This window comes from Peromyscus californicus, unplaced genomic scaffold, assembly GCF_007827085.1.
Source record: "Peromyscus californicus insignis strain IS unplaced genomic scaffold, ASM782708v3 Scaffold_20__1_contigs__length_68692818, whole genome shotgun sequence".
NCBI lineage: Eukaryota > Metazoa > Chordata > Mammalia > Rodentia > Cricetidae > Peromyscus > Peromyscus californicus.
In genome coordinates, this window is record NW_026294503.1 from 49,252,701 (window position 1) to 49,277,260 (window position 24,560).

The 24,560-nt window shown below is 50.0% G+C and overlaps 2 protein-coding genes across 12 annotated transcripts; one reads left to right on the forward strand and one right to left on the reverse strand.

Annotated features, from left to right (window-relative positions):
* Positions 1–1,119: 1,119 nt before the first annotated feature.
* Rtl6 (retrotransposon Gag like 6) lies at positions 1,120–22,980 on the reverse strand. 11 transcript variants are annotated; one of them, XR_008220615.1, is made up of 6 exons: positions 21,528–22,980; positions 18,029–18,070; positions 14,538–17,404; positions 13,029–13,165; positions 6,149–6,270; positions 1,120–4,578 (listed from the first exon to the last, which is right to left on the reverse strand). XR_008220615.1 is itself a non-coding variant. In XM_052748520.1 (2 exons), the coding sequence occupies exon 1, from the start codon at positions 22,264–22,266 to the stop codon at positions 21,547–21,549; it is 720 nt and encodes a 239-aa protein (XP_052604480.1). In that variant the 5' UTR covers positions 22,267–22,980; the 3' UTR covers positions 1,120–4,578; positions 21,528–21,546. The 11 variants fall into 11 exon arrangements, 3 of the variants coding, with proteins under 3 accessions (XP_052604480.1, XP_052604479.1, XP_052604478.1); XR_008220613.1 differs by having other exon boundaries at positions 19,056–22,980; XR_008220616.1 differs by lacking the exon at positions 14,538–17,404.
* On the forward strand, positions 15,215–15,465 carry LOC128116885 (NADH dehydrogenase [ubiquinone] 1 alpha subcomplex subunit 3-like). Its single transcript, XM_052748521.1, is given in 2 exon segments — positions 15,215–15,401; positions 15,404–15,465. Coding segments are annotated over 2 exon segments (249 nt in total).
* Positions 22,981–24,560: the final 1,580 nt, after the last annotated feature.

Here is a 24,560-nt window from a genome sequence, read left to right on the forward strand (position 1 = left end):
AGGACTGGCTTTGATATGCTAATTATGTGTTAATGGTATGCTAATGAACCAACTCCAAGGTGGTGTTGATGTGCTAGTGATCCAGCCCCAAGCTGAGAGCCCTGATAGAATAAAACAACTATCAATGAAATGAGAAAAATTGGAACTTTGGGGATGATCTCTAGGATCACACTGCCATGCTCCTGAGACATGGCTGCTCTAGCCTCTGTGTTGATACCCATCATTGAGGGGACTTGAGACTCAGTGTGTGGTCTTGGCTTTAGTGACTGTTGAACTTCCAACCCTGGCGCTGGGCTCACACATGACCGCTGGTTAGTGCTGGCCAGTGCTCTCAAGGATCTCCATCAGTACCATCCTTCCAGTCTGCCAGAATTGAAGGACTCTGTGGTGGATTTTGGTCAAGCCTGTAAGCTTCCAAAGTGTCCCCAATAGAACCCTGTAGCAGCATTTTCTGCCCAACCAACCATCCCCGCTTAGTAAGATGTCTGTTCAGCTTTTGTAATGGAATGGTATTATAAGAAATGTTTGTGTGAATAAACCAAACCTATTCAAAAGACAAATCTTGTGTGAACATCCTAATTGCCAAGCTCCTCACAGTCCATGGGCCTTGCTCCCCACATTAAGAGACTCTGGAAGATGTCAAGACACCATAGGAAAATAGCCCACAGAATCAACTAAGCAGGGCTTATAGGAGCTCACAGAGACTGAACCTACTACACCCAGGGAGCCTGTATGAGTCTGACCGACATCCTCTGTACATATGCTATGGTTATGTAGCTTGGAGTTCTTGAGATACTATTATCAGTGAGAGCGGGGGCTGTCTCTAACGCTTTTGGGACCCTTTTCCTCCTACTGGATTGCCTCATCCAGCCTTAATATGAGGGGATGTGCCTAGTTTTATTATAACTTGATACGCCATGTTTGGTTGATATCCCTGAGAGGCCTGCCCTTTTCTCAAGAAAAAAGGGGCACTGGAAAAGAGGAAGGAGGGGGAACTGACTGGAATGTAATATATGAGAGAGAAAAAAATTAAATGACAGAATGCATGTTTTAAAAGGATACACAACAAATTTCACCCCAGTAAACCACTTGCTGAATTAGACAGACAGACAGACTGACTCTGGATCTTATAATCTAATATGTAGGAACACCTAAGACATTGGGCTAGAGGGGAAGCCTCTACACGCTGGCCATCTCTGCTCGCCAGCAGGGAGGAGGGGGTTGCTCTACTGGGTACAGAGTTTCACCTTCATTATTCTTCAGTTCTGTAACTTTAGATCCGTGGTTACAGTTCTTGGCTGTGCTTGGCTTTCAATCCTTCTGTTTCGTCTCTGTTGTTGTTTGGAAAGACAGCTGTCAGTGGCTCCTCACCCGCTCCGTGCTCCCTCCCGTCTGCGCCTGTGTACAAGGGAGATTTCTCACCGCTGTGGTCAATGCATCTGCTTCTCGGTGAGAACCTCTGCGGAGTGTGTTTGGACTTATTAATGCTGTGGAGTTTCTTCTTCTTAATTGAAGTTGTTAGGTTTAGAGCGAGGCTCGGTTCTAGGAAGCCACAGTGCAGGATCTGCCTCCAGGCAAAACACTTATTAATGTTGTCGGCAACCCTGCAGAGGGAAGCAAAACCCCAGCCTGCCCAGGAAAGGCAGAAAGGCATTTCGCTTTTTTCTTTTTTCTTTTTTTTTTTTTTATTTGTGCGGATGTTTTGTAGGCATGTATGTATGTGCACCACAGGCATGCCCACTGCCCCTGGAGGCCAGAAGAGGGCATCGAACCCCTGGGAACTGGACTTACAAAGGTTGTGAACCACAATACAGGTGCTGAGAACTGAACCTGGGTCTTCTGAAAGAGCAGACAGTGCTCTTAACCACTGAACCAACTCTCCAGCCCCCCAAAGGGCATTTCTTTCAAGATCCCTTGGGAAGGAGGTAGTAACATGGGAAAGTAGGTCCAAGGTCACATGACATCATCAGATTAAGCTGAGAGGCAGTATTTCTTTGTTCAGGTTAGACAGGTGTTTGGAAAACCTAAGGATGTTTCTGGTTAAGGCCATGTGGAAAATTCCACAAAGCAATGGGTTTTCTTCAGTGCATAGCTCAGTGAGCACTCAGCCTCTGGGCCTGAGAATAGAGACCCCGGGTGTATTCATACATTGCCTGCAGCTTTCTCCCCTAGGGCTTTGTTAGCCAGAAGCCCTGTCTCCAAGATGGAAGACTCCCTGCCTATGTGATGAGACAGAATGTCCCTCCTGGAAGATGGAGGGAGACTTGGAAAACTCAAGAAGCTTCCCAAATCCACAAGGCTCAGGCTCAGCTCAGCAGCTTACAGGGTTCACACAGCTCCTCCCTGAGGTTTTAAAAATAGTGAACACTTTCTGGAGAGAGAAGACCAGAAAGGTGGACTTTCTGGTGATGGAGCCACCTCTGAGTCACCAGTGTCCCTTAAGTAACCCCCAAACACACACTGGCTCACCATCCTGGACTGCAGTGGGATGGTTTCCTTGATCCACACCCATTGGAAGAATAGCTGTTTATTCTCATCTCTCCAGAAAATGTCCCCCAACAGTTGAGCTACGTGAATCCAATGGTGTACTCCTGTCTCCATCAGCAGAAAATCCCCCAAAGGTGATCTCTTCGGGTCTTAACTGTACTTGGACCGCTTTCTTTCCCTCCGACATTCTGTTACCCTCTTCCAGAGTCCTCTCCTTTCCTGTCCTCCCATTCAAGATTTCACTCTGCATATGAATTTCCAGCTCCCCCTTCTGCTGTTTGAATGAAAAAAAAAAATGAGGACATGGCCGTTCCTCTGTGTGGTTGAGGAGAAGGTTAATTGTGGATAGGAGGGAGAGACCAGCCAGAGGCGTCTGGGAGAGTCGAGACCGGACATGAACCGGGCCATGAGAGACGAGGTGGGGGAAAGGGATGGGAAAGAGAAGAACCAGGAACCAAGAGAGGAAGTGACCAAAATGGCAGGGTGATACAGGAATCCAAGGGAAGGGAAACGCAGCTCCCGGGTTGGAGAGGTTGAGGGTAGGGGGCGGGGTCAGCAGTGCTGGGAGGAGCCACAGGTACTGAGTGAGACGTCTCCTGGGTTCCTCTGAGACCTGACACTGTTAAATCGGTCTCTCTGTTGGCCCCTTATTGTTGGTTGTTGGTGTCACAGTCAAATTTAATTAGCGTCTTCCAATGTGCCTGTTACCGTGTCTACTCCATTTCTCTACATACGTATGCGCACAATTATATACATACTAATGTGTACGTGTGCGAGTGTGTGCAGGCATGTGCGTGCCACGGTGCACGTGTGGGGGCCAGAGGATAATTTTCAGGACTCTGTTCTCCACTTCCACTGTGGGTGCTGGTGATCAAACGGAGGCCACCAAGTTTGCCACAGCAAGCGCTTCGCCCTCCGAGTCACATCACCAGCTTTTCATGTTCTTCTTCCTCTCTTTTTCTTAAGAATTTTTGTGCGTGTGTGTGTGTGTGTGTGCCTGTGTAAGTTCATGTACACCACATGTGTGCGTGCCCACCGAGGCCAGGAGAGGAACTGGATTCACAGGTGGTTGCGAGCTCCCCCACTCATGTGGGTGCTGGGACTCAGAGCCCACGACCGCTGCAAGAGCAGCAGGTGCTCTTCACCACGGACGGGGCCATCTCCCCAGCCTTTCCCCAACACTGATATTTTTAAGTTCTACTTTTAGCCCCGAAACCAGCTTGAAGACTGTGTCGTGTCCTGCTCCGCTGTCCGGACATCTGAGGGGTGTCCGGTGCTGCCTCTGGTCTCCTTCCTGTGTTCTTATTTTCTTCTCTGTTAATCATCTGTGGTGATGGATCGGATGTTATATTTGAGAAAGTCTCCATGGAAATACTTTAGATGGCTTTACCCCCCTCTAAGGAGAACTTTTCTATTTCTCTGGTTGGTTGGGGACGCCAGCATTCAAGGCTGGTTTGATCTGAACCGGGGGATGGGAGCACCACCTTGATCACTCAAGACAGCCACTTTAGCACCCACGAACTACTTAGCTTCTGGAGTCCACCCCTAAATGCTGAGTGGAGAAGCTTGTCATCACCCTGTTCCCACCCCTCACCCTCAGTCTGTCACCTTCTCCTTCCAGAACAGTTGCTCTCTGGGGAAAATGAGTCCAGGCTGCAGACTCCACCTCTCCAGGCTCCTCACCTCTTGACTCAGATTTTATTCACTGCTTTCTTTTTCTCTTTGATGTTTCTAGGACAGATTTCCAAGTCTCTCCAGCCATGTCCTCACCTTCACTGGGATGATGGCACTACCGTGTTACTCAGAGGACGCGGAGCCCGGGTCTGAGATCCACATTCCTGGAGCTCTGCTGGGTGATGGCCAGGGGCTGCTGCTCTCATGCTCTCCCCAGCAACTTCCCAGGAGCCTCTTCTGAGCATGTCACCCATTTCCTCCTCCCGTGTCTTTCTGAGTCACACAGTTCTGGTCAAGAGGGTCCTCTCCTCTAGCTGGACTCAGACGTTGGAACAGAAGCTTGAAAGACATGCTGGAAAAATTCTACTACTTGTCTGGAACATTCGGTGGCCCAGGCCCACAGAAGAAGGTGCCTGCCTGAACAAAAGAAAAAAAAAAAAAGAAGAGTAAGTGTGATTGTGCTGTGTGTATGTGAGACATCATTTAAGAAAAGTTAAAGAGTGAACTATCATTTTTAATTGTTTTACATTAATTAATTTAGTGTGCATAAACGCCTTGCATGTGCATACACCATGGCATACATGTAGAGGTCAGAGGCCAACTTTCAGGAGTTCTCTCCCTACCATGCGGGCTCCAAGGATGGAACCCAGATCCTTAGCCTTGTTGTCAGGTGTCTCTACCCACTGAGCCATCTGGCTTGCCCTCTAGTAATCTTTTTAAGCAATGATAAATCCAAGATTCTGGGAGTGGCCTGCCCAACTGGACCAGGCTCCACCACTTCCCTTCTTCACTTCTCCAGTGACCTCCCAGGTCCCTTGCTCAGTGTTCCCAGTGAGCTCTGACGCAGGTGCTGTTGCGGGTCTCTTGTTTTACCTGTGTAAGGGAAATTAACCCAAGGGAGAAGACTGAGCTTCATGGTGCACAAATCCTAAATGGTCTTTTAATAAAAAACCGGAGTCAGATATTGAGGTAAATGCTGAGAGATCAGAGAGACAAAGGAACAGGCCACTAGAGAAACTTCTCACCACCATTGAATCCTCAGGCAAAATGGAAGGTGGGATCCTATGTTCACAAATCCTCTGACTGAATTCCTCTGAGTCCTCAGCCAAAAAGGCTCTGTCTAGTTCCTGTCTCCTTATATGTCTTTTCTCTGCCCAGCCATTTCACTTCCTTCCTAGAGCTGGGATTAATGGCCTGTGTGCTCCCCAAATACTGGTAGCAAAGGCATGAGATCTCAAGTGCTGGGATTAAAGGCGTGTGACTCCCAAGTACTGGGGTTAAAGGTGTGTGCCACCACTGCCTGGCTCTGTTTCTCTCCTAGACTGACTCAATCTCATATAGTCCAGGGAGGCTTTGAACTCACAGAGATCCAGATGAATCTCTGCCTCCAGATTGCTAGGATTAAAAGTGTGCACCACACTGCATGACCTCTATGTTCAATCTAGTGACTGGCTCTGTCCTCTGATCCTCAGGCAAGCTTTATTTGATACACAACATATCACCACAGCTTCATGCAGTCCTGTCCTCTGGATGCAGTTGCCCTGGAGCACTATTGCCTCCCCACATCTAGTAACAGCTCAGGCACACTTGGGGGAGCAGCAAGGTTGGCCCTCAGCTCCCCACTCCCACCCTCCCACCCCACTGCTGAGCTGTGCTTCTGGGGTGAAGATTTCACAAAAAGTTAATGAATAAGAAAGAAAAATGACAGGATGTTGGTTTAAACTAGTGGCTTATCCTTTAAAATAAATAAGCACAGTGGTCACACTCTAATAAGTCACGTCCACAAAGACAGAAAACAGACTAAACCAGGACTGAGGACAGAACAGATGTGGCGGCTCCACAGCCTGAGAGAACACGCACACAGAGTTTAATGCTGACAAATCTTAAAATCTCCGAGAAATGGATAATTTCATTGAAGTCCCCCAGATGTCGGAAGTAGAGCAAGGCGATGTAGGACAGAAATGCCATCTGTCATCATCTCGGTTACCTGGGTCAGAAGTTGCAGTCAATCGGGAGGGGTGGGAGTGAGCATCATGGGAGGTGAGTCCCCAAGGTGAGGCAGGAATGTGCTTAGCTGATGGGGTGCCCTGGAGCCACCACAGAAAGGCCCTGGAATCATGAGATTGAGAACTGGAGTCACGGCACATGGGAAGGAAGGAACCCAGCCATCCCTGGGCAGAGAACACAGAGGCAGATGGGTGGCCATTAAGCAGGGTGAACATAAGTGGAAACAGGGCAGATTTGTCTTATGGAAAACACACAAGCCTCAGCGTTGAGAATGAGATGAAACCAGTTTAAGAATGCTGTCCCTTCAGAAAAGAGAGAGCATGGGCCCAGCCATTTAAGTGTGTGTCGCTGTAAGAAGGCATGCGCAGTATATGTGTCCATGCTGGACAAGGGCCGAGAGATGCCAACAGGGCTCACATCCCAGGGATGGAATTACAGAGCGTTTGAGTCTGTCTTCTGTTACTGTAACAAAGTACTTGAGACTGGATCATCTAAAAGGAAAGAGTTATTGGGGCTCATGATTCCAGACACTGTAGAGTACTAGCAGTGGCTTTGTGCTGTGTCAACTCGTGAAGAAAGGTAGAAGACAGGTGTTGGGGGGGAACCAAACAGAACTGCTCTGCAGCAATCTTCTCTGATGGTCACTAATCCAGTCCTGAAAGAACAGCATTAACTCCCCCTCCCTCCCCGATCTCCAAAGAATCCCATCATCTTGCAGCATATGACACCAGCAGCCAAAGTTCAACAGGAGCTCTGGGGGGGAATAAATCACATTCAAACCAGCACGAAGCCCAAGGGATCAGCAGCTACTTACACATTTTACCCTGGATTTTCCTGCATTTGGATGCTTAATACGTACGGATTATTTTGTACGTAAGTAGTTTTATTTAAAACTAAGAAGAGAAACGCATATATTAAAACCAGCATATTTTCAGTGGAAGAACCTGCAATAATTCTACAGGTTGTTTTTTTTTTTTTTTTCTTTTACCAGTGAACATGGGCCACACTTCTAAATAGAACAAATCAATAAACGTCATTAAAAGTTAAGCTCACAAAAAAATAAGTGGGTATAAATAGCAAGGACATATTTGAAAAGCCACAGCGATGAGGGACAACTTGCAAATATTTAAAAGTGACAGCAGTATGAATCAAGAATAGAAAGTTATTTTCCCTTTTCTTGTTTTTAAAATGCCAGAGGAGGCTTGGGGTGTAGAAAGTCACTCAAGACTGCCACTTCTAACCTAGCAACGAGGCCACACGGCATCAGCCACTCATCCTTTTCTTGAGCCACAGAGACCCCCACAAGCAACAAAAAGAAGTGAGTACCAAGCAATGAAGCCACCTCTCCCAAAAGAGGGGCAAGTGGCTCACTGGGACTGCACCACCTTTAGTTTGCAGGGGTAGGGGGCCTGTCATAAAGACAGGGCTGGCATGGCAGTCATTCTCAAAGTCTAGGTGTATTGCCCAAGGACAAGCACCCTCACTCATTTCATGGGTTCACTTGCTGCCCACCAGAAATAAGGAATAAGCGGGCATTGTATTGCCATTTTCTCTGAATTGCTGTATTCCATCCTGGAGGAAAGCTCCTTAAGACCCAGGAAATCAACAATTCACAAGTCTCAGGAAGTCCCTGCAGCTGACCAGATGACACTAGGCCCCTCCCTCCCGAAGGTCATATAAGCAGTAAGGGCTGCCAAGAAGAGGAGAGTCTCTGACCTGTTGAGCTGCCTGAGAGTTGTGCAGAGAACTCCAGGGTTCCAGCTTTCGTGATCTGTCAGCTGTGCTGTGCTGGGATTTGATGATGCTTCTGCCTTTAGGTGGTTCCTGCTCCTGCAAGTGACCCCTCACCCACCATCCCATAAGTCACACCACTAACTCAGCATTTCGCCAAGTTAGACTTTGGTAGCACCCTTGCCTTAGCCTGACATAGGTTCACTCTCTGAGGAGTGTAAACATTTTCCCCCAGAACAGTTTCACACAACATGGGGAAGGAAGAAACCACTTAACCTTGCCCAGGCTGTCTCAGAAAACAGACCAGATACCTGCCCTGGCTGCCTTTGGAGACCGGCAAAGCCCTATCCTAGAGACAGGAAAGATGGTATAACAACATTCCCGTGGACAGCAACCACAAACACCTGTGAACCAATCGCATCAACCCATTGTAGAGGTCTGCAGCAAAGGGGGTGCTCTGTCACCCAGTCAGACTCACTCCAGCTGTTCAGACTCACTCCCCTGTCACTCAAAACCCAGTTCAACTCACTGTGTTAACAGAATGAAAGAGAAAAATAGAACCATTCAGACAGACTCGGAAAAACACAACTAAAAATAATGTTTAAAGACCTTCAGCAAGGAAGGAAGTCGAACCAATGGGGAACCCCTGAATCTGATTCAGGACAGCTATCATTGACACCATCCCTATGGTAAGATATGGACCAGGTGCCCTGCCAGGTGAGTAGCCAGAAAGGGGCACACATGTGATGATGCCACAGTCATCTGGAAGCCCGGACAGGAGAGGAAAGACACAAGACAAAACTAGAAATCTCTTTCCTCTTCTCCCTCCTCCTCTCCCTTTCCCCCCTCCTCTTCCCTCTTCCCCTTCTCTCCTTCTCCTTCCTTCCTTCCTTCCCCACTTTCTCTCAAAACAGGTTTTTCTCTTCAGACTAAGTCACCTTGAACTCAAGCTCCTCCTGCCTCGGCCTCCTGGATGACGAGGTTACGGGTGTGCCACTACGCCTGGCTATAAAGCTCTCGAACTCCCTTTACTCAGACCATATGGCTTTGTGTATAGGAAATCGGAAGGACCCCAGAATTGTCTGAGAACTAGTAAGTAACCTGGGACTGGTCACAGAATAAAAATGAGTACAGACAGCTCAGGTGGGCGGGCGGGCAAGATGGCCCAGTGGGAAAAGGTGCTTGCCTCTAAGCCTGGCAACCTGAGTTCGATCCCTGAGACCCATGTGGTAGAAGGAGAGAGCCTGGGGTATCCTTGGACACTAAATAAATACATTTTTTAAATTAGCTTTCATTTTCTACAAGAGCAACAAATAATTGCAGAAGAAACTTCTAAAAAAAAAATTCATCTACCATAAACAACAAGAAACAAAATCCTCGGGAAGCCATTTACAGACGGGTTTAAGGGATTATTAACTAAAAACCAGGAAATGTCGCTGGCAGAAATTAAGTAAAAATGAAAGAAGCCGCATTCATTTAGCCAAGGACTGGGTCTCACTTAAACATCAGTTCTAAATGACTGCTCTGTTCAATGTCTTCCCTGCCATGGTCCCAGCAGACTCTTTTGTGGAAATTGATGGAACCGGGCTAAAACTTAACTGGAGCTGCAAAGGACCTAAAAATAGCCATGCTGTGAGATACTCTCTGAGAATAGAAATGTTCTGGTGAGCATTTTAAGTGGGCCCTCGTACCTGGGGAGCTAAATCTTTAGCTTTACTTAATTTTAATAAATTAAATTTCAATCTTCACATACCTCTAGTGACTGGCTATATTGGAAAACACAGACCCGGGATCTCAACAGAACTTGAGCCTGCAGCTCAGAATGCAAAGCTTGAGGGCAGCCGAGATGACCCAGTGCACACCGTGCAGGTATGAAGAGGGACAAGCACAGACTCCACGTGGAGACCTCTGTATGCGGTCATCCGAGTTGGATGATGTCGCCCAATCAATGGAAGACACAGGAAGTCCCTCAATGAGGAGACTGACACATCCATCTGTACAGGAACTAATCCAAGTTAACCAGCCTCACATCTCCACATATGAAAAGCTCAACTGAGATGGGTCATGAACCTACAAGTGAATATTAAAACTTTACTGTATGGGGGCCGGAGAGATAGCTCAGAGGTTGGGACTGTTTCCTGCTCTTCCAGAGGACCCAAGTTCAAGTCCCAGGACCCAAGTCAGGCAGTTCACAACTGCCTGTAACTCCAGCTCGGGGGACCAGATGCCCTCTTCTGACCACCTTCCACACACGTGCACATATATACACAGAAAAACATAAATAAATATTTTTAAAAAATAACAAAACTGTAGTCTAGAAGATATCAGAGTATTGCTATGTCCTGGATGTTGGCAAAACTTTTGGGTACAGTAGAGGCCCTGGAGAAATTTCTGAATGCTGGTGTTCTTCATGTTGACAGGGGTTAGGGTTACCAATATATATCAGAGTGAAAAATTTCACCATGTATGAATTAGTAATCCAAGAATTATAAAGAATTACTAACAGGCTCTAGTCAACAAGATGCCTGTTGCCATGCCCTGGTTCTCAACCCTCCTAATGCTGTGACCTTTTAATACAGTTCCTCATGTTGTGATGACCCCCCACCAACCATAAAATTATTTTGTTGCTACTTCATAACTGTAATTTTGCTACTGTTACGAATTGTTATGTAAATATCTGATATGCAGGGTATCCGATTGTGGGTTGTAACCCACAGGTTGAGAACCACTGGTGCAGGGTCTTGGAGTCATAGGGGCTGATGTCTTCCTCTAGCACAAATGAAGTCATGAGGCAGCAAAGGTGGGTGGAGAGCGGGGGTGCATGAACCAACCAAAGCGCACACAGAACAGTGCAGCCACAGCCATTCATAACCAGTCACTGCATGGAGAAATGACGTTTGAATGCTCAACCCTAAATCCAATGTCTCTATCATCCTATCTGAGGTTTGGGGAACATTCCAGAAGAGGTAGTGGGAGGAATAGGAAAGTCAGAGGAAGGGGCGGACTGTTCTGAAGCACGATCTTCCGGGCATGAAGCAGCCATTGCACTCTGGAACTCACAGGAGCTGTGATGACCCTCAGGAGATCCATGTCTCAAGCCACCGACATCCTGTCACATTGAGGAAGGGGCTCATAGGTGTCCCCAACAGCTAATGGAAGTTAATGGTTGACTGGGGGGGTGGGGTGTTTTCTTCAGTTATGTAGCCACTGGCAAGATGCTCTTGCACCGTAATAACCCCTCACCCACATTCCTGTAAGTGACCCTAATGAAACTCATTGGATGACAGAAAGGAAGGAATGGAGAAAAAAGTAGAAAGGGGTCCAGTTGGGAAGAGAAGGGGTCAGCAGGTGGGAGGGAATGAGAATATAATGAAAACCCTTTATACACATGTAGGAAATGTAATGAAACCCATTGCTATGTATAACTGATACTTGCGAACATGAAGGGCAGTGAAGCTGAGCATCCATGCTGACCATGTGGTGGTATTGTGTTCCCCAAAATATTGTGTACCCTAATAAACTTATCTGGGATCAGAGAACAGAACAGCCACTAGATATAAAGGCCAGAAAATGGTGGCACACACGCCTTTAATCCTAGCATTCCAGAGGCACGGATCTCTGTGAGTTCAAAGCCACACTGGAAACAGCCAGGCGTGGTATCATGAGCCTTTAATCCCAGGAAGTGATGGCAGGAAGCATAAAGGTATTTAAGGCGTGAGGACGAGGAACGAGGCCTGGTTAAGCTTTTAGGCTTTTGAGTAGCAGTTCAACTGAGACCCATTTTGGATGAAGACACAGAAGCTTCCAGTCTGAAGAAACAGGATCAGTGGAGGAATTGGCGAGGTGAGGAAGCTGTGGCTTGTTCTGCTTCTCTGATCTTCCAGCCTTGACCCCAGTACCTGGCTCCAGGTTTGTTTTATTAATAAGACTGTATAGCAATTCACATTACACCTCAGCTGTAAGTCAGTGATGCCAGCCCCAGGAGTTCATCTGAGAGATGCAGTCAGAGCAGCTTCATTCCCTGTTGCTCAAAGGGCACTGTCCATCTAAAAAAAATATATGAAGTGGGAGAGGAATGCTTTGGGAGATCTGGGGAGAGCTGGAAGGGAGGAAGTGGGGAAGGACACAATCTTATTATATTGTATGTGTGCAAGAAAATCTCATGAACAAATACAAAGTTATTTTAAAAGAGATTATAATCTGTAATATAGTATTTTAAAAAGATGATTGTCAAATTAAAAAAAATTAAGATGGCTAAATGGATCACCAACATAGCATGTCTGTGGGATGGAGCCTTCAGAGCAGTGACCTGAGCATGCCCGGACACCACCATCCATGCTCTTAGGTCCCGAGCATAGGAAACAGGAGAGGGGTCAAGGCTGACCCCGGGCCAACCTCCAATGCAACAATCAGGGTGCCGATTACCAAGCAGGGTGGGGAGAGGTTGGCTGGAGGTACTCAGAGCTTTCTGAGTGATGTAAAGGCTCTATATTGAGGTTGTGGTCACACTGTGCAGGACCACATGTCTGTCATAACCCTCACACTGTGTCAATTCTGAGAACTTCACAGTGGGCAAATTCCAATTTAATTTTTTTTAAGGATTTAAAAAAAAAAACCCAGCTCACCAACCAGGGAGAAATAGCTACAGAAGCCATATACCTCCATGTAACAACATGTTGTGGATTCACTAAATATATTTTTAAAGTAACATTTTTAAACAACAGTAAAATGTGTATTCTACAAAATTCATTTTATGAGTATAAAAATGGTACATTTGCTGACTGGAGAGATGGCTCAGTGGTTAAAAGCACTGGTTGTTCTGCCAGTGAACCTAGATAGATTCCCAGCACCTACGTGGTGGCTCACAACCATCTGGAACTCCAGTTGAGGGGTTCCAACACCTGTAAGTCCAGTTCCAAAGCCCTCTCCTGGCCGCTGAGGGCACAGCACACATGTGCTACACATACATACACGGGTACACACTCAACATACATAAAATAAAAACTAAATCTTCAAAATATTTTTTAAATGGTATACTTAGTACATCCCTGAGTTGGGGAAAAAACGATTTACTTGTTCCTAAGTCACAACTGACTTTAAGGCTAGACTATTTTGATAGCTTTTCCTACCTGGGCTACATCCCAAGTTCAAGGCCACAGCCCCAGCAGCTGCCCAGGCTTCTGGGCTGGTGCCAGCCCTCCAGGCCAGGTCTGAAACCTGCTGCTTCCATTCTGCAATCTCTTCCCTCACACACCGGTGACCAGACCTGTTCCAGAAAGAGTTATGTGAGATCAAAGCCTGGTTGGGCAACGCTCGCCTTCAGCTTTCGAAACGGTGCCAGGTTCAGCAGGAGTTTGGCACACGAGGGTCGCTGGAGCCATTTCTCTCACTGAGACCCTGCAGTTCCTTCCCAACACTCTGGGCAGCTGGCATGGCAAACACGGCACCACCATGCCATGCTGCTTTCCTGCCCCAAACCCCTTCCTACCTGAGAACTCCATCTCCACGAACCGTTCCTCTGCCTCTCCCAGTCAGGAACCCACAGCTCCTTGAGTTACCAAGTGAATTATTCAGGACTGGTTTATTGAGGAAGCTCAATTCGATGAGAGCAGTGCCCTCAGCTCGATAAGAAGAGAACTTAATCCAAATGGAGTCCGTGGCTTCTGTCCCCTCCCAACTCGAAGGTTCTTCTATTACTTTTGTCTTTAGAGTGATCTCTTAGCATTTAATGCCTGTTTATGATCAACTTAAATGCAACCCAGAATGGGGCTGGGTCTCTGTGGCCCTGAGGCCTGGTAGGGCTAGGGTGTCCATCTATTGATGCTAGCCTGTGCTTTGCCATCATCCAAGGCCACATTCACCATAAAGTGGGGATCCACTCAGAGGAAGGGGGCCAGCAGCAAGGATTCCTGTCGGGGACAGAGTGTGGCTTCCCCTGCTGTTTCTATAGCTCAGGACACCCAACTGTCCTCTGACAATGTCCCACCCCAGTGCTCAGCCACCTGCTTCCCCATGTGCCCTGCTTTGGAATTTCCTGCGGTATGGTGGTCCCTAGATTCAAGTACCTTCTTCGGGGAAGCAGACATTCGGAAAGATGGAAAGTAGAGGGTCAACAAGAAACCAGGAGGTGGCCAAAGACACGCTGTTCCCTTCTTAGGGGCACTTTGGACCCACGCACTGTGCACTAGCAGGGACGGGTGGCCTGGAGAGTCATCTGTATCCACGGGAGAATGGTAAGCACATAGGGACATCCCAGGCTGCCGCCAGTGCAGTAAGAGAAGACAAGCCCACTACAAAATGCTGCCATGGTCTTAATTAGGGTCATTACTGCTGTGATGAGACAACAGAACCAAAAATCAAGTTGGGAAGGAAAGGGTTTATTTGGCTTACGCTTCCACATCGCTGTTCATCATCATTGGAAGTCAGGACAGAAACTCAAACAGGGCAGGAACCTGGAGGCAGGAGCTGATGCAGAGCCCATGGAGGGGTGCTGCTTACTAGCTTGCTCCTCACAGCTTGCTCAACCTGCTTTCTTATAGAACCCAGGGCCACCAGCCCAGGGATGGCACCACACATAGATCTGGGCTCTCCCCCACCAATTACTAATTAAGAAAATGCCCTACAGGCTTGCCTACAACCTGATCTCTTAAAGGCATTTTCTTAATTGACATTCTCTCCTCTCAGATGACTTTAGCTTGTGTCAAGTTGACATAAAACCATCCAGCTCGGCCATCATAGAAAACATCACTACGAAAAAAAACCCAAAGAGTCAGGTTTAGAAATTGCCTGCAGGTTGGAGATTTCAGTGTGGTGGACTCTAGCTCAGGGGTGGTTGCTGAGGTGGCTGTATTAGTCACTTTTCTGTTGCTGTGATTAAACACCATGACCAAAAGCAACTTATGAAGAGTTTGCTTTGGCTTAGAGTTCTAGAGGGAGAGGCCATCATGACAGGGAGACAGCAGGAAGCTGAGAGATCACATCTCCATCCACAAGTGGGAAGCAGAGAGAGCAATTGGCAGTGGGAGAGGCTATGAGCCCTCAAAGCCCACCCCGCACTGACGTATTTCCTCCAGCAAGGCTGCATAACCTCCTGCACAGCTCAATCCCCTGGAGTCCATGTGTTCACACACGTGAACCTCGGTGACTGTCCTCTCTCAAGCCACCACAGTGTCACAGACTGTGGCCTGAACAACAAACATTTGTTTCTCAACAGTATGACATTAGGGTGCAGATTTCAAGATTTGAATTTGGGGACACGCTTTCATTCTACTGCAGATGGTAGTATTTAAAAAATAACACACTGGTCAAGACCAAGATGGCCAGGAGACTCTCCACCTTCCTCAAGAATACCTGGGCAAAGGAGCCAGTACTGGTGGTACCCTCCGTCTGGGGTCTTGGTATAATTATGCCCATAGTCAGCCCCTACACCAAGTATGCGGGCATGATCACCCAGGCCACACCCTACAACTACCCAGTGCCTGTGTGAGATAATGGGCATAGGCCCGTTTGCCCAGCCACCCCCAGTACCCTCAGGGCCCAAGCCTGGAATGGCTGAATAACCTGTGAATGTTCCTGCTGATGGAAGAGGCCCCCTTCCCAGTTGCTCCCCAATAAAAATGTGAAAACCAACCCCACAAAAATGAAATAAAAACTAAATAAAAAATAACACATTTATCTCTACTATTTGGAAAAAGAGCCTCCAGCTGTCCAGGGAATTCTGGTCACCACAAACTGCTACATTCTGAGGAGGGACTGAGAAACTGTGTTCCCCACGTGTTCAGAGGGACCGCAATGCGTTCCCTTTTTCCTATGTACTAGCAATGGCCCTTATTAAGCAGATAGGGAGCTGTTGAGCCTGAGAACAAGGTCCTGTTGACAAGAGAGGAAGTGTTCCCAGGAAAATTGGCTACTGGGGCTGTTGTTACAGCATGGCTTGTGATGAAAGAAATTGCCAAAAAGTTACATTTGCAAAGGAATGTGAGTGCTTAATCCATGTAGCCAGACCAGGGAATGAAACGTTTATTGTTAAGGAATTCCCAAAGACAATGCCCTGTCCTCCCCAAGGCCGGCTCTCCTTGCCTATTAAGTGGGTCGAGAGGCATAGGAACAGATGATCCCACCTTGCAAAGTAGGACAGAGTGTGGGGTATGTGGGCTTCCCCAGAGTGCCAGGCAGACAGCTGCTCTGGCACGGGCTATGTGACCAGGACAGCCGCCATGTCTTTGTCTGCTGTATGATCACAGCTGCCTTGAGCAAGCCAGGCCCTGGGGACACGGTTGGCAGAACCCCTGCCCTCGAGATGCACCATTTGGTGGAAAAGACCCAAGTTCAGTGGAAACATAAAACACTGGACAGACGAGAGGCTGGGGGAGGGGCAACCAGGAAAACCCTAACCAGGTCAGGGGGCGTTCTAACAGCAACCTTAAATCTGTGTCAAGTGTCATTGGAAAGAGAACAAGACGGGCTGTCCAGGCCTGAGAAGCAGGAAAGGATCTAGGCTGGCCCCTCAATGGTTAGTGTCAGGCCTGGGTGGGGGGCATGTGTGGGCTGAAGAAAGGTGGGTTGACATCGTTTCCACTCCTTTGGGGACAGCGTGGACAGACAATAGACCACCAGAGTCCCCTAGGCCAAGTAGAGAAGCCGAGAGGAGGCACATGGTCACTGGCATGTTGGCCCAGGTCCCCAGTCATAGTTACCAGCTTTTACTTGGGCCAGACAAAGGGATGGGTTGGGGCCTACACCTCTATCTCTCTACTGTCAGGTCGAAGGGGATGGTAGACCCTTGACAATCTCCTGGGGACATCTAGGAAGCCACTAAATGCTCTGCACCTGTACAAAGCAGAGGACAGCCAGCTGGGACAGATTCTTACACACCAGAGACACAGACACATGGTGGCAGCATTCAGGTCTGGGTCTGCTGCTGGCCAGAGCAAGGGTCACCCAACCTCTGATGACAGGGTTCTGCGGCTGCCCAACGCCACCAGGAACCTTCACAGCGATGGTATCCCTCCCCAAGCTGCACCTGCTATGGGGATTTTAAGGGAAACCTTAGAAATTAATTGTTTTAGTGGTAAGAGGTAAGAACGTGTGAAGTAGGAACCTTACCAGATCTCAGTCCAAACACAAACACGAAATGGACCAGAACAGGGCAGTCCGTGGGACGGGCCAGACACTCCAGGGAAGGACCGCTGTACGGTGTGGGTGTGGAGGACACATCTCACAAGACGCACCGAATTAATCCCAGAAATGACAGTTTATTGCGGGGGGGGGAGGCCTGAGGTTCAAAGTACTAAGAGCCATCCCAGAGGCTCCAGAGTGGGTCAGGACCACCTGCTCTTAGCCCTTCCCAGCCCAGTGGCGTCTACTCTACAAGGCCACTCTGTACGACATTGTGTGACTTCCCTTCCATCTCATCAGCGTGCAGTGGATTTCCTCAGGGGTTCACCACAGTGTCACAGAGACTACAGACAGGAGCAGTCTGGGCCTTCCGCTGCCTCGTGGAAACCTACCAAGGCGGAAACAGGCCATGATTTTGTTTAGAAATATTTTGTTTAGAAAAGCTGTTTTCATTAAAATACAGTACTCGAGCCTACATGTCCTTGGTTTCCTTTCATGGCTTAAATGACATTTGAAATGTGACAGGGCGTGTGCTGAAAGAGCCTACATGTGCCTAAGGATCCTGGGGCCAGAGAGACAGTCTGAGGACATGGGCTCAGCAGAGCAGATGAGCTGCGACACAGGCACCCACCATGTCTGTCTGCTCTCTAATGGGCACCTGTCCCGTACAGGTCATGCTCTCGGCTAGGTACCAGAAACACAGCTGGCAGAAGCACCTCTCCCACCAAGTGTAAGAACTGCTTGGGGCATAGACACTGTGACAGGGACCCTTCTACCACACCTGGGCCCCAAGGCCTAGTGTGTCCATTTGTGTAAATGATTTCACAATATCCCCTAAGATGCTGCTGTGTCCCAGCCATCCCTCCTGCCTCGTGCAGCAGCCCGGCAGAGCCAGGCGCTGCTTGCCTGTGGGTCCCGGCTTTGATCACACCCACAGCAAAAACCCAGAGACACTTAGAGCAGACACGACACACAACAGATTAGTATCTTTAATTGCAAACGGAGCTCTTACAAACTGGTCAGGCCCATCAGTGGAGCAAAGGACATCGGCAGTCTGCAAAAGAGGAAATGCAGTCACTTGGTGTAAAAAGACGCTCAACGAGCTAGACTCGAGAGATGCGACTAAAGCATGTCGCTGCTGTCCTCAAGTCAGAGAATACTCAGCCCTGGCTGCTGGCAGTGTAATGGACACAGAAATTTCTGGAAACCGTTTTGTCAGGAGACAATAAAAGTCTCAGAGGGCCCCGTATTTGTTAATCCAACAATCCCACCTTTGAGAGTCTACCCCAAGGGAGTAACTTGGCCCTCGGAGGAAAACCTGACACAAATTTCTGCCGGTACGCAGCACTGTCCCTCCACCTGAGGGGAGAGTTCAGAGCCATTCAGAGTAAGGTTGGTGGCACATGGGAACAGCTGTGTCATATGCGCACGGTGGGGGTCCATGGGTGTGTAAGAGGCGAAGAAAGATGGGGCCAGGGACAGGAAGGAAGCCTCAAAGCACTGAATTTGACCATGTCCTTTCCTCTCCCTGGTCCCCTAAGCTTCCTGATGTGTGCTGCCATGGAGAACGGGACGCTCTGGTCCAGCTGTTGGTGGCACTGGATGGGGCAAAGGGCAACAGAACGGACTTATCATGCATGTTACACTGCAGAGCCCTGCCACCTGATGCCCTGTCCCCAGCGTGCTACAGCCAAGCCCCAGGCTTACCCCCTAAATCACCCTCAGCCCACACCAGCTTCCCCGCCTCCATTCACTCCCCTGCAGGCGGATGCTCAGGGCGTGCTCATCCAGTAGTGGCTCTGTCCTCTGCAACAAAAGGCACCTGTCTCGGGCCAACCCAAATGTACTATCATGCAGCATTCACGCCTGTCACGTACTCGGCTGGGGCCAACGAGATGGGTCTTTGCTGTTTCCTCAAAGTCACTAAATGCTCTGGGATATGAAGAGAACCCCAAGGTCACATTACAGACTAGGCTGGGAAGTTACCCGCATGCCAGGTCCCACTGTCAGTTACACTGAACACAGTGAAGCCTGCTTACCAGATGGGCGTCACAGAGTCTGGGGAGCAGGCACAGTACTGCTGCAACAGTCAATGCCGAGAGAAAGGCCACTCCTTCGTACAGCAACTCCTCTGTCTCCCTCTCCCTGCTCTCTTCTGAGCTCAAGAAACTACAACCTTGGGATATGTACAAAGCTGCCCCTCCCCTCCCCCTCTTCCTCAGCTTGATGCCCAATTATCAAGGTCTCCCTCTGGAGCTACATGGGCCTTGCATCTCATCATTTTGGCTAGGGACTAACCATGCCCTCCGATAGAGCCTCCATGGGCTCCTCAGTAACAGATCCAAAGCGGCTCTTCCAGGTCCAAGGTGGAGGGCAAGCCTCAACCCTCTCTCATGTGCTCCAGGCTCCAAGCCACAGAGAGCTATCGAGATGGTTCTAAATACAGGGCAGCACTGCCCCCCATTTCCATAAACACAAGCACGGGGGCGGGGGGGATGACAACAAAACACAATCACCAAGCCCATGCCACCAGAGCAGCAGCGTGAACCCACTGCAGCAGAGCGACCCAGGTGAGTCAGCCCAGATGGCAAAGGGAGACGGTGAAGCCACACAGGGAGACAGCTGGCCTGCTTGGCTCTGTCTCCAGCACCACCAGCCGAGGACTCTGGAGTGGGACATAAAGCCAATACAGCACCCGGTGGTCCAAGGAGCCAGGGTAGGTGGCATGCCCTTCCAGTGGGTCTCCAATCCTGATCGAAAAGGCCACAAAGAAACCTTCCAGGTGTCTCTTGCCTCCACAGACACCTCCCCGCTTCTCTGGTGATGCTGTAGCTTCACTGGGGGGGGCCCTCTACTGGAAGGTCCTGAGACTCAGCTCTTGGGGACCGGTGAGCACCCTCAGTGGAACCCCCAGGGAGTCTTCCACCTGCTCATGAAGCACCACGGTGCCAGCAGGGTGCCTTGGTCCAGGCTCTTCAGCAAGGCTACTGGGCTAACAAAGTTAACAAGAAGCAGGTGGCCATGGGCTGTGAGGCCAGCGAGCATTGAAGATTCCTGGCCTTGCAAGGGCGCCTGCTTTGGAATCAGTCACTTTTCCCAATGACGGAGGAAGTCTCTGAAAGAGGCCAGGTTCCAGGCCCCAGCCTCTGGACTCCCAAGAGGGGAGAAATGTATTTGGGTGGGTGCAGAGGTGGGGTTTTTTGTGGTCAAGCTAAGACCATGCAGAGGAGGGCAGGAGAACCCAGGAGAGGCACCCATCTCCCCCAAGGGGCCAAGTGGGCATGTAAACAGTTAATCTGGCGTTGAAATGTGACACATGTCACTGTCCAGGAGCTCGGCTGAGTCTGAATACCATCTCCAGGCATTCTTCTGTGAAGAAGTCAATGTTTTGTTCCTCAGAACTGGAATGTGTGTCCATATGAGGACCAAAGCCATTGGCTGCTCTTCACCAGTTCTTCAGACTGGGGCAGCAAGAGGCCAACACCCACTACCGAAGGTGCCCGATGCTTTCTAGAGGAATTGGCCCCCAGCCAGTCTTTTGTTCTTGGACAGAGGCTAGACATTAGGCCCAGGCACAGAGAGGGTATATGTTGGTGGGTTCCTTGGACCCCTAGAGATGGTGTGGGCGGCTGAAAGGCTGAGGTGAAAGCCACATGGCCCCTGGGTGGAAAAGGGCCTGAGGTTAGACAAGGCCACCATGGAGCCACATGGGCAGAAAGGAGCAGACACCCGTGAGCCTCTCAACGGAAATCCAGGCAGCAAATGGGGTCCCCAGGTCCCCCTCAGTCTGCTATGGCTGACGCATGGATGTTGCCTAGGCAGCCTGATGGAACTGCCCAGGGTCCCAGGTCCATGATTAACTTGGTAGACGAATGCTAGATTTCCCTGATGCCATCAAGACACTGGCAGTCACAGACAGGTGTGGATGAGTCTCCTGCGGACAGGAGAGGCAGAGGGAACGTCTGTGAAGGGCCAGATGTGTTCCCAGCAACAGCAGTGGGGTATGCTGGAACACAGGCTCCCCCATAGAGGAAAGGATCCCTGGAATGCAGAGTGACTGACTACCTGGCTTCCTTGCAAAGGGACCAGATGTGGGCAAGCTGGTTCAGGTATACATCAGCCACCTTCAGAGCCAAGCTGGTTTCTTTCTATTCAGAACTCATCAGCAAGACCAGAGTGACCAGGAAGGGGATCGCCAGGGTGCTTGGAGGGAGGGCACAGAAGCTGAATGTCCACTAGCCGAGCCCACAGAGGTGGTCAGCCTAAATGGTTCCTAGGCAGGCACATGTCCAAGGGGCTCTGTTGTGATTACTAGAGAAGCTGGGATTGCAAGCAACAGAGGGGAGGAACATGCACTGAGTTGCAGGTAAAGCTAGCAAAACGCACAGCGGGGTGGATGACCAATGAGAATGGCAGGATGACCTCCCACAGACTGGGAGAGGCATGAAAGATGCCTGCACACAGGACAATGCTACTGTATCGACAATTCTTCTCAGCAACAGTCTAGCTACCTGGGTGGCCACAGGTTCCCTAAAGGTTCCGGCTGCGGGTGGGCAAGGCTGGTGCCGGACTGGTCCCGTTGGAGGCAGGATGCACTGGGCAGGCTCCTGTGCCAGCTGTGGCCAGTTGGCGGCACAACATCTGCCGCTCCCGCACAGCCCTATTGGATGCCGAAGTCTTCCGGATTTGTGCACGCCGTGAGTGCCTCAGCGGAGACTTGTAGGTTCTGCGCAGCTCGGCCAGAAAGCCCTGGTAGTTGTTTCGCAAAGGGCTGTCTGGCTGCATGTGGGGAATGGCCCACTTCTCGGCCTCCCCAGTCAGTCGAGACACCAGGAAGGCCACTCTCTCGGCTTCACCTGGGAAGCGGGAAGCTTGAAAGATCATGAACCTGTCCATCTGCATCAGGAACCCCGCCAACTGGCCAGGGTCTCCCGAGAAGGGTTCAGGCAGCGAGGTGGGCGGCGTGGTCATGGGTCGGGTCCCATTGGAGGTGATGGCAGAGATAGGTGGAGTGATCTGCAGAGCGCCAGGGATGCGCGCCCGGGTGCGCAACAGAGTAAGCTCGGCCATGACGCTCTCCAGCATGTTGGTAAGATTGGCCTTCTCTGCCCTCAGCGTGGAGGCCTCGCGCCTCAGCGCAGAGTTGGTGAGGCGCAGGGAGGTCAGGGTGTCAACCACGTCATCCATCTGTGCGCTGGCACCAGGGGCAGAGGCTGGGCTTTCGTTTTTGGAGGTCTGAGGTTGGACCATGCTGGCCAAGGTTAAGCCACAGAGAGCTGGAGAACCAGAGCAAAAGGCCTTGGGTGCTGAAGCAGGTGCGCCCAGGCAGAATCTAGGAGGGCAAGCCCGAGGCCACTGGTCCTGTCCTGGGCGCAGTTCCTTTCTGCAGGCTTTGTAGGGTCAACGTGTGGGGCCCTGGCTGGACCTGCCCAGGCCTTGAAGGATGTTCGAGCTGGACCTGCTCAACCCTTGCAGAATGTACAGGCTGGACCTACCCAGGCCTTATGAGATGAGCGGGCTGAACCTTCCCAGGCCTTGCAGGATGCATAGGCTGGACCTGCCCAGGCCTTACGGGATGCGCAGACCTGCGCTGCCCAGACTTGGCGGGATGCACCTGCCGGAGCTCGGGCTGCGGGTGAAGGCGCTGCCCGCGGGTGGCACGCGACTACCTGCGGGAGAACAAAGGGCGGCCGCACCTGAGCTGGCCCGGGCCGGGCGGCGCGTGTACCTGTCGCTCCGCCGCTCCCTCCGCTGCCAAGATGGCCCGCGGGTCGGGGCCGTGCCTTGCCTGCGCGTCACGGCGGCCGCCGGAACTGCTTCCCCGGCGGCGGCGGCGGCGGCGGCTGCGGTTCCTGCGGGGCTGGAGTGGCGGGGTCGTGGCACTGCGCCGTCACCGCGCGGTCTTTGTGCGGGCGCGGCCAGCGAGATGGCAGCGGGAAACCAGGCAACTGGGTCGGGGCCTGCTGGTTGCCATGGAGACCGCCCGCTCCCGGAGCGCCAGCCGAGGGAGACCTGCCTTCCGGAAGTGACGCAACCCCGCCTCCCGGGCCATGCGCCTTTCTCAGCAGCCTATCAGCGAGGAGCGTGGGTTCTGCCATTTGATTCTCTTGGAAAGCTTTGGTTCTTTCAGATTCTTCCCAAGTCGGCATGAGGAGCCTCTCAATGGCGGTGTAATTTTTTTTTTTTATGTAAGGTTGACTTTTCTTACTGTAGCTTGAATGCAATTCGCATGAACTACATGGTCATAGTAGCAAATCTTGACAAAGAAGAAAACTTTTTTTTATTTTAGTTTTATTTTTGAGCCTGTCTCCTGTAAACTAGACTGGTTTGGAACTCAGGAAGTAGCCAGGGATGACCTTGAACCTCTTCTGCCTCCACCTTCTTATGGCTGGATTGCGGGAGTTCACCACCACACTGGATTCAGATGGTTTTCTTCACCTCTCTTTTCTTGAAGCGGGGGTGGGGGGGGTGTCTTATGTTGATCAGACTGGCCTTGAACCCACGATGCAGCCAAGGATGACCATGACCTTCTCATCCTCCTGTTGCCACTTCCAGTGTGCTGGGATTACTGGCTCTGAGCACCATAGCCTTGTGCAGTGCTAGGATCAAACCCAGGGCCTCATGCCTACAAGCATGTCACCACTGAGCTGAATCCTGAGCCCTGGAAAAGTCTTAGGAAACAAAACAAAACCAAAAAAAAAACTTTCAGTTCCCTCAGTGTCCTACCTGTACATAATAAATAAACAAACAAATAAATAAATAAATAAATAAAGTCTTGTTCAGTAGTCCACCATTTTTCCATTAGTATCCTATTATGAATCATTGACTTTTGTGCCTTGGAAACAGTCGTGTCTCCCTAGTCACGTTGAATTTTGAGATTCTCCTGCGGCGGTGGTTCAGAAGCATGCCAAGGACTCCACTGAAACCCTGTGCAACCTTTTATTCCTGCCTGCCCTCTTGCTAGATGGCCAACTTATTGTCCATGCTGAATTTTATAATATGCTTTGCAAGTCCCAGCCCCTTCCTCCAACAGAGCCAAGAGCTAAAACCAAGAAGTAACTTGGGGGAGGCGGAGCTAAAGCGGCAGCTCTCAACCTGTCGAGACCCCTTTGGGGGCCAAATGACCCTTTCACATGGGTCTCATATCAGATATCCTGCATATCAGATTTTTACATTAGGATTCGTAACAGCTACAAAGTAATTTTTTTGGTAATTTTATGGTGGTGGTAGGGGTCACCACACCATGAGGAACTGTGTTAAAGGGTCACAGCATAAGGAAGGTAGAGAACCACTGAGCTAAAGGTTTGAGTGGAGATCCTGGGGTTTTCTAGATTGCCCTGGCTTGGTTGTTCCTTCATGGTCAGTTACACACTGGGGTGTATCAGGGGAGAAAATGCCCTCTGTAAAGTCCTTCCAGGATGCAGTCCAGGAGACGGGTGGCAGTAGCCTTCTGAAGGTGGGAGGCAGGCCTGGGGTGGAGATGTGTTCATTCTACCTATAGTTCTTGATCTTGCAGTGGGGGATTTGGGCTGAGGGTACCCACA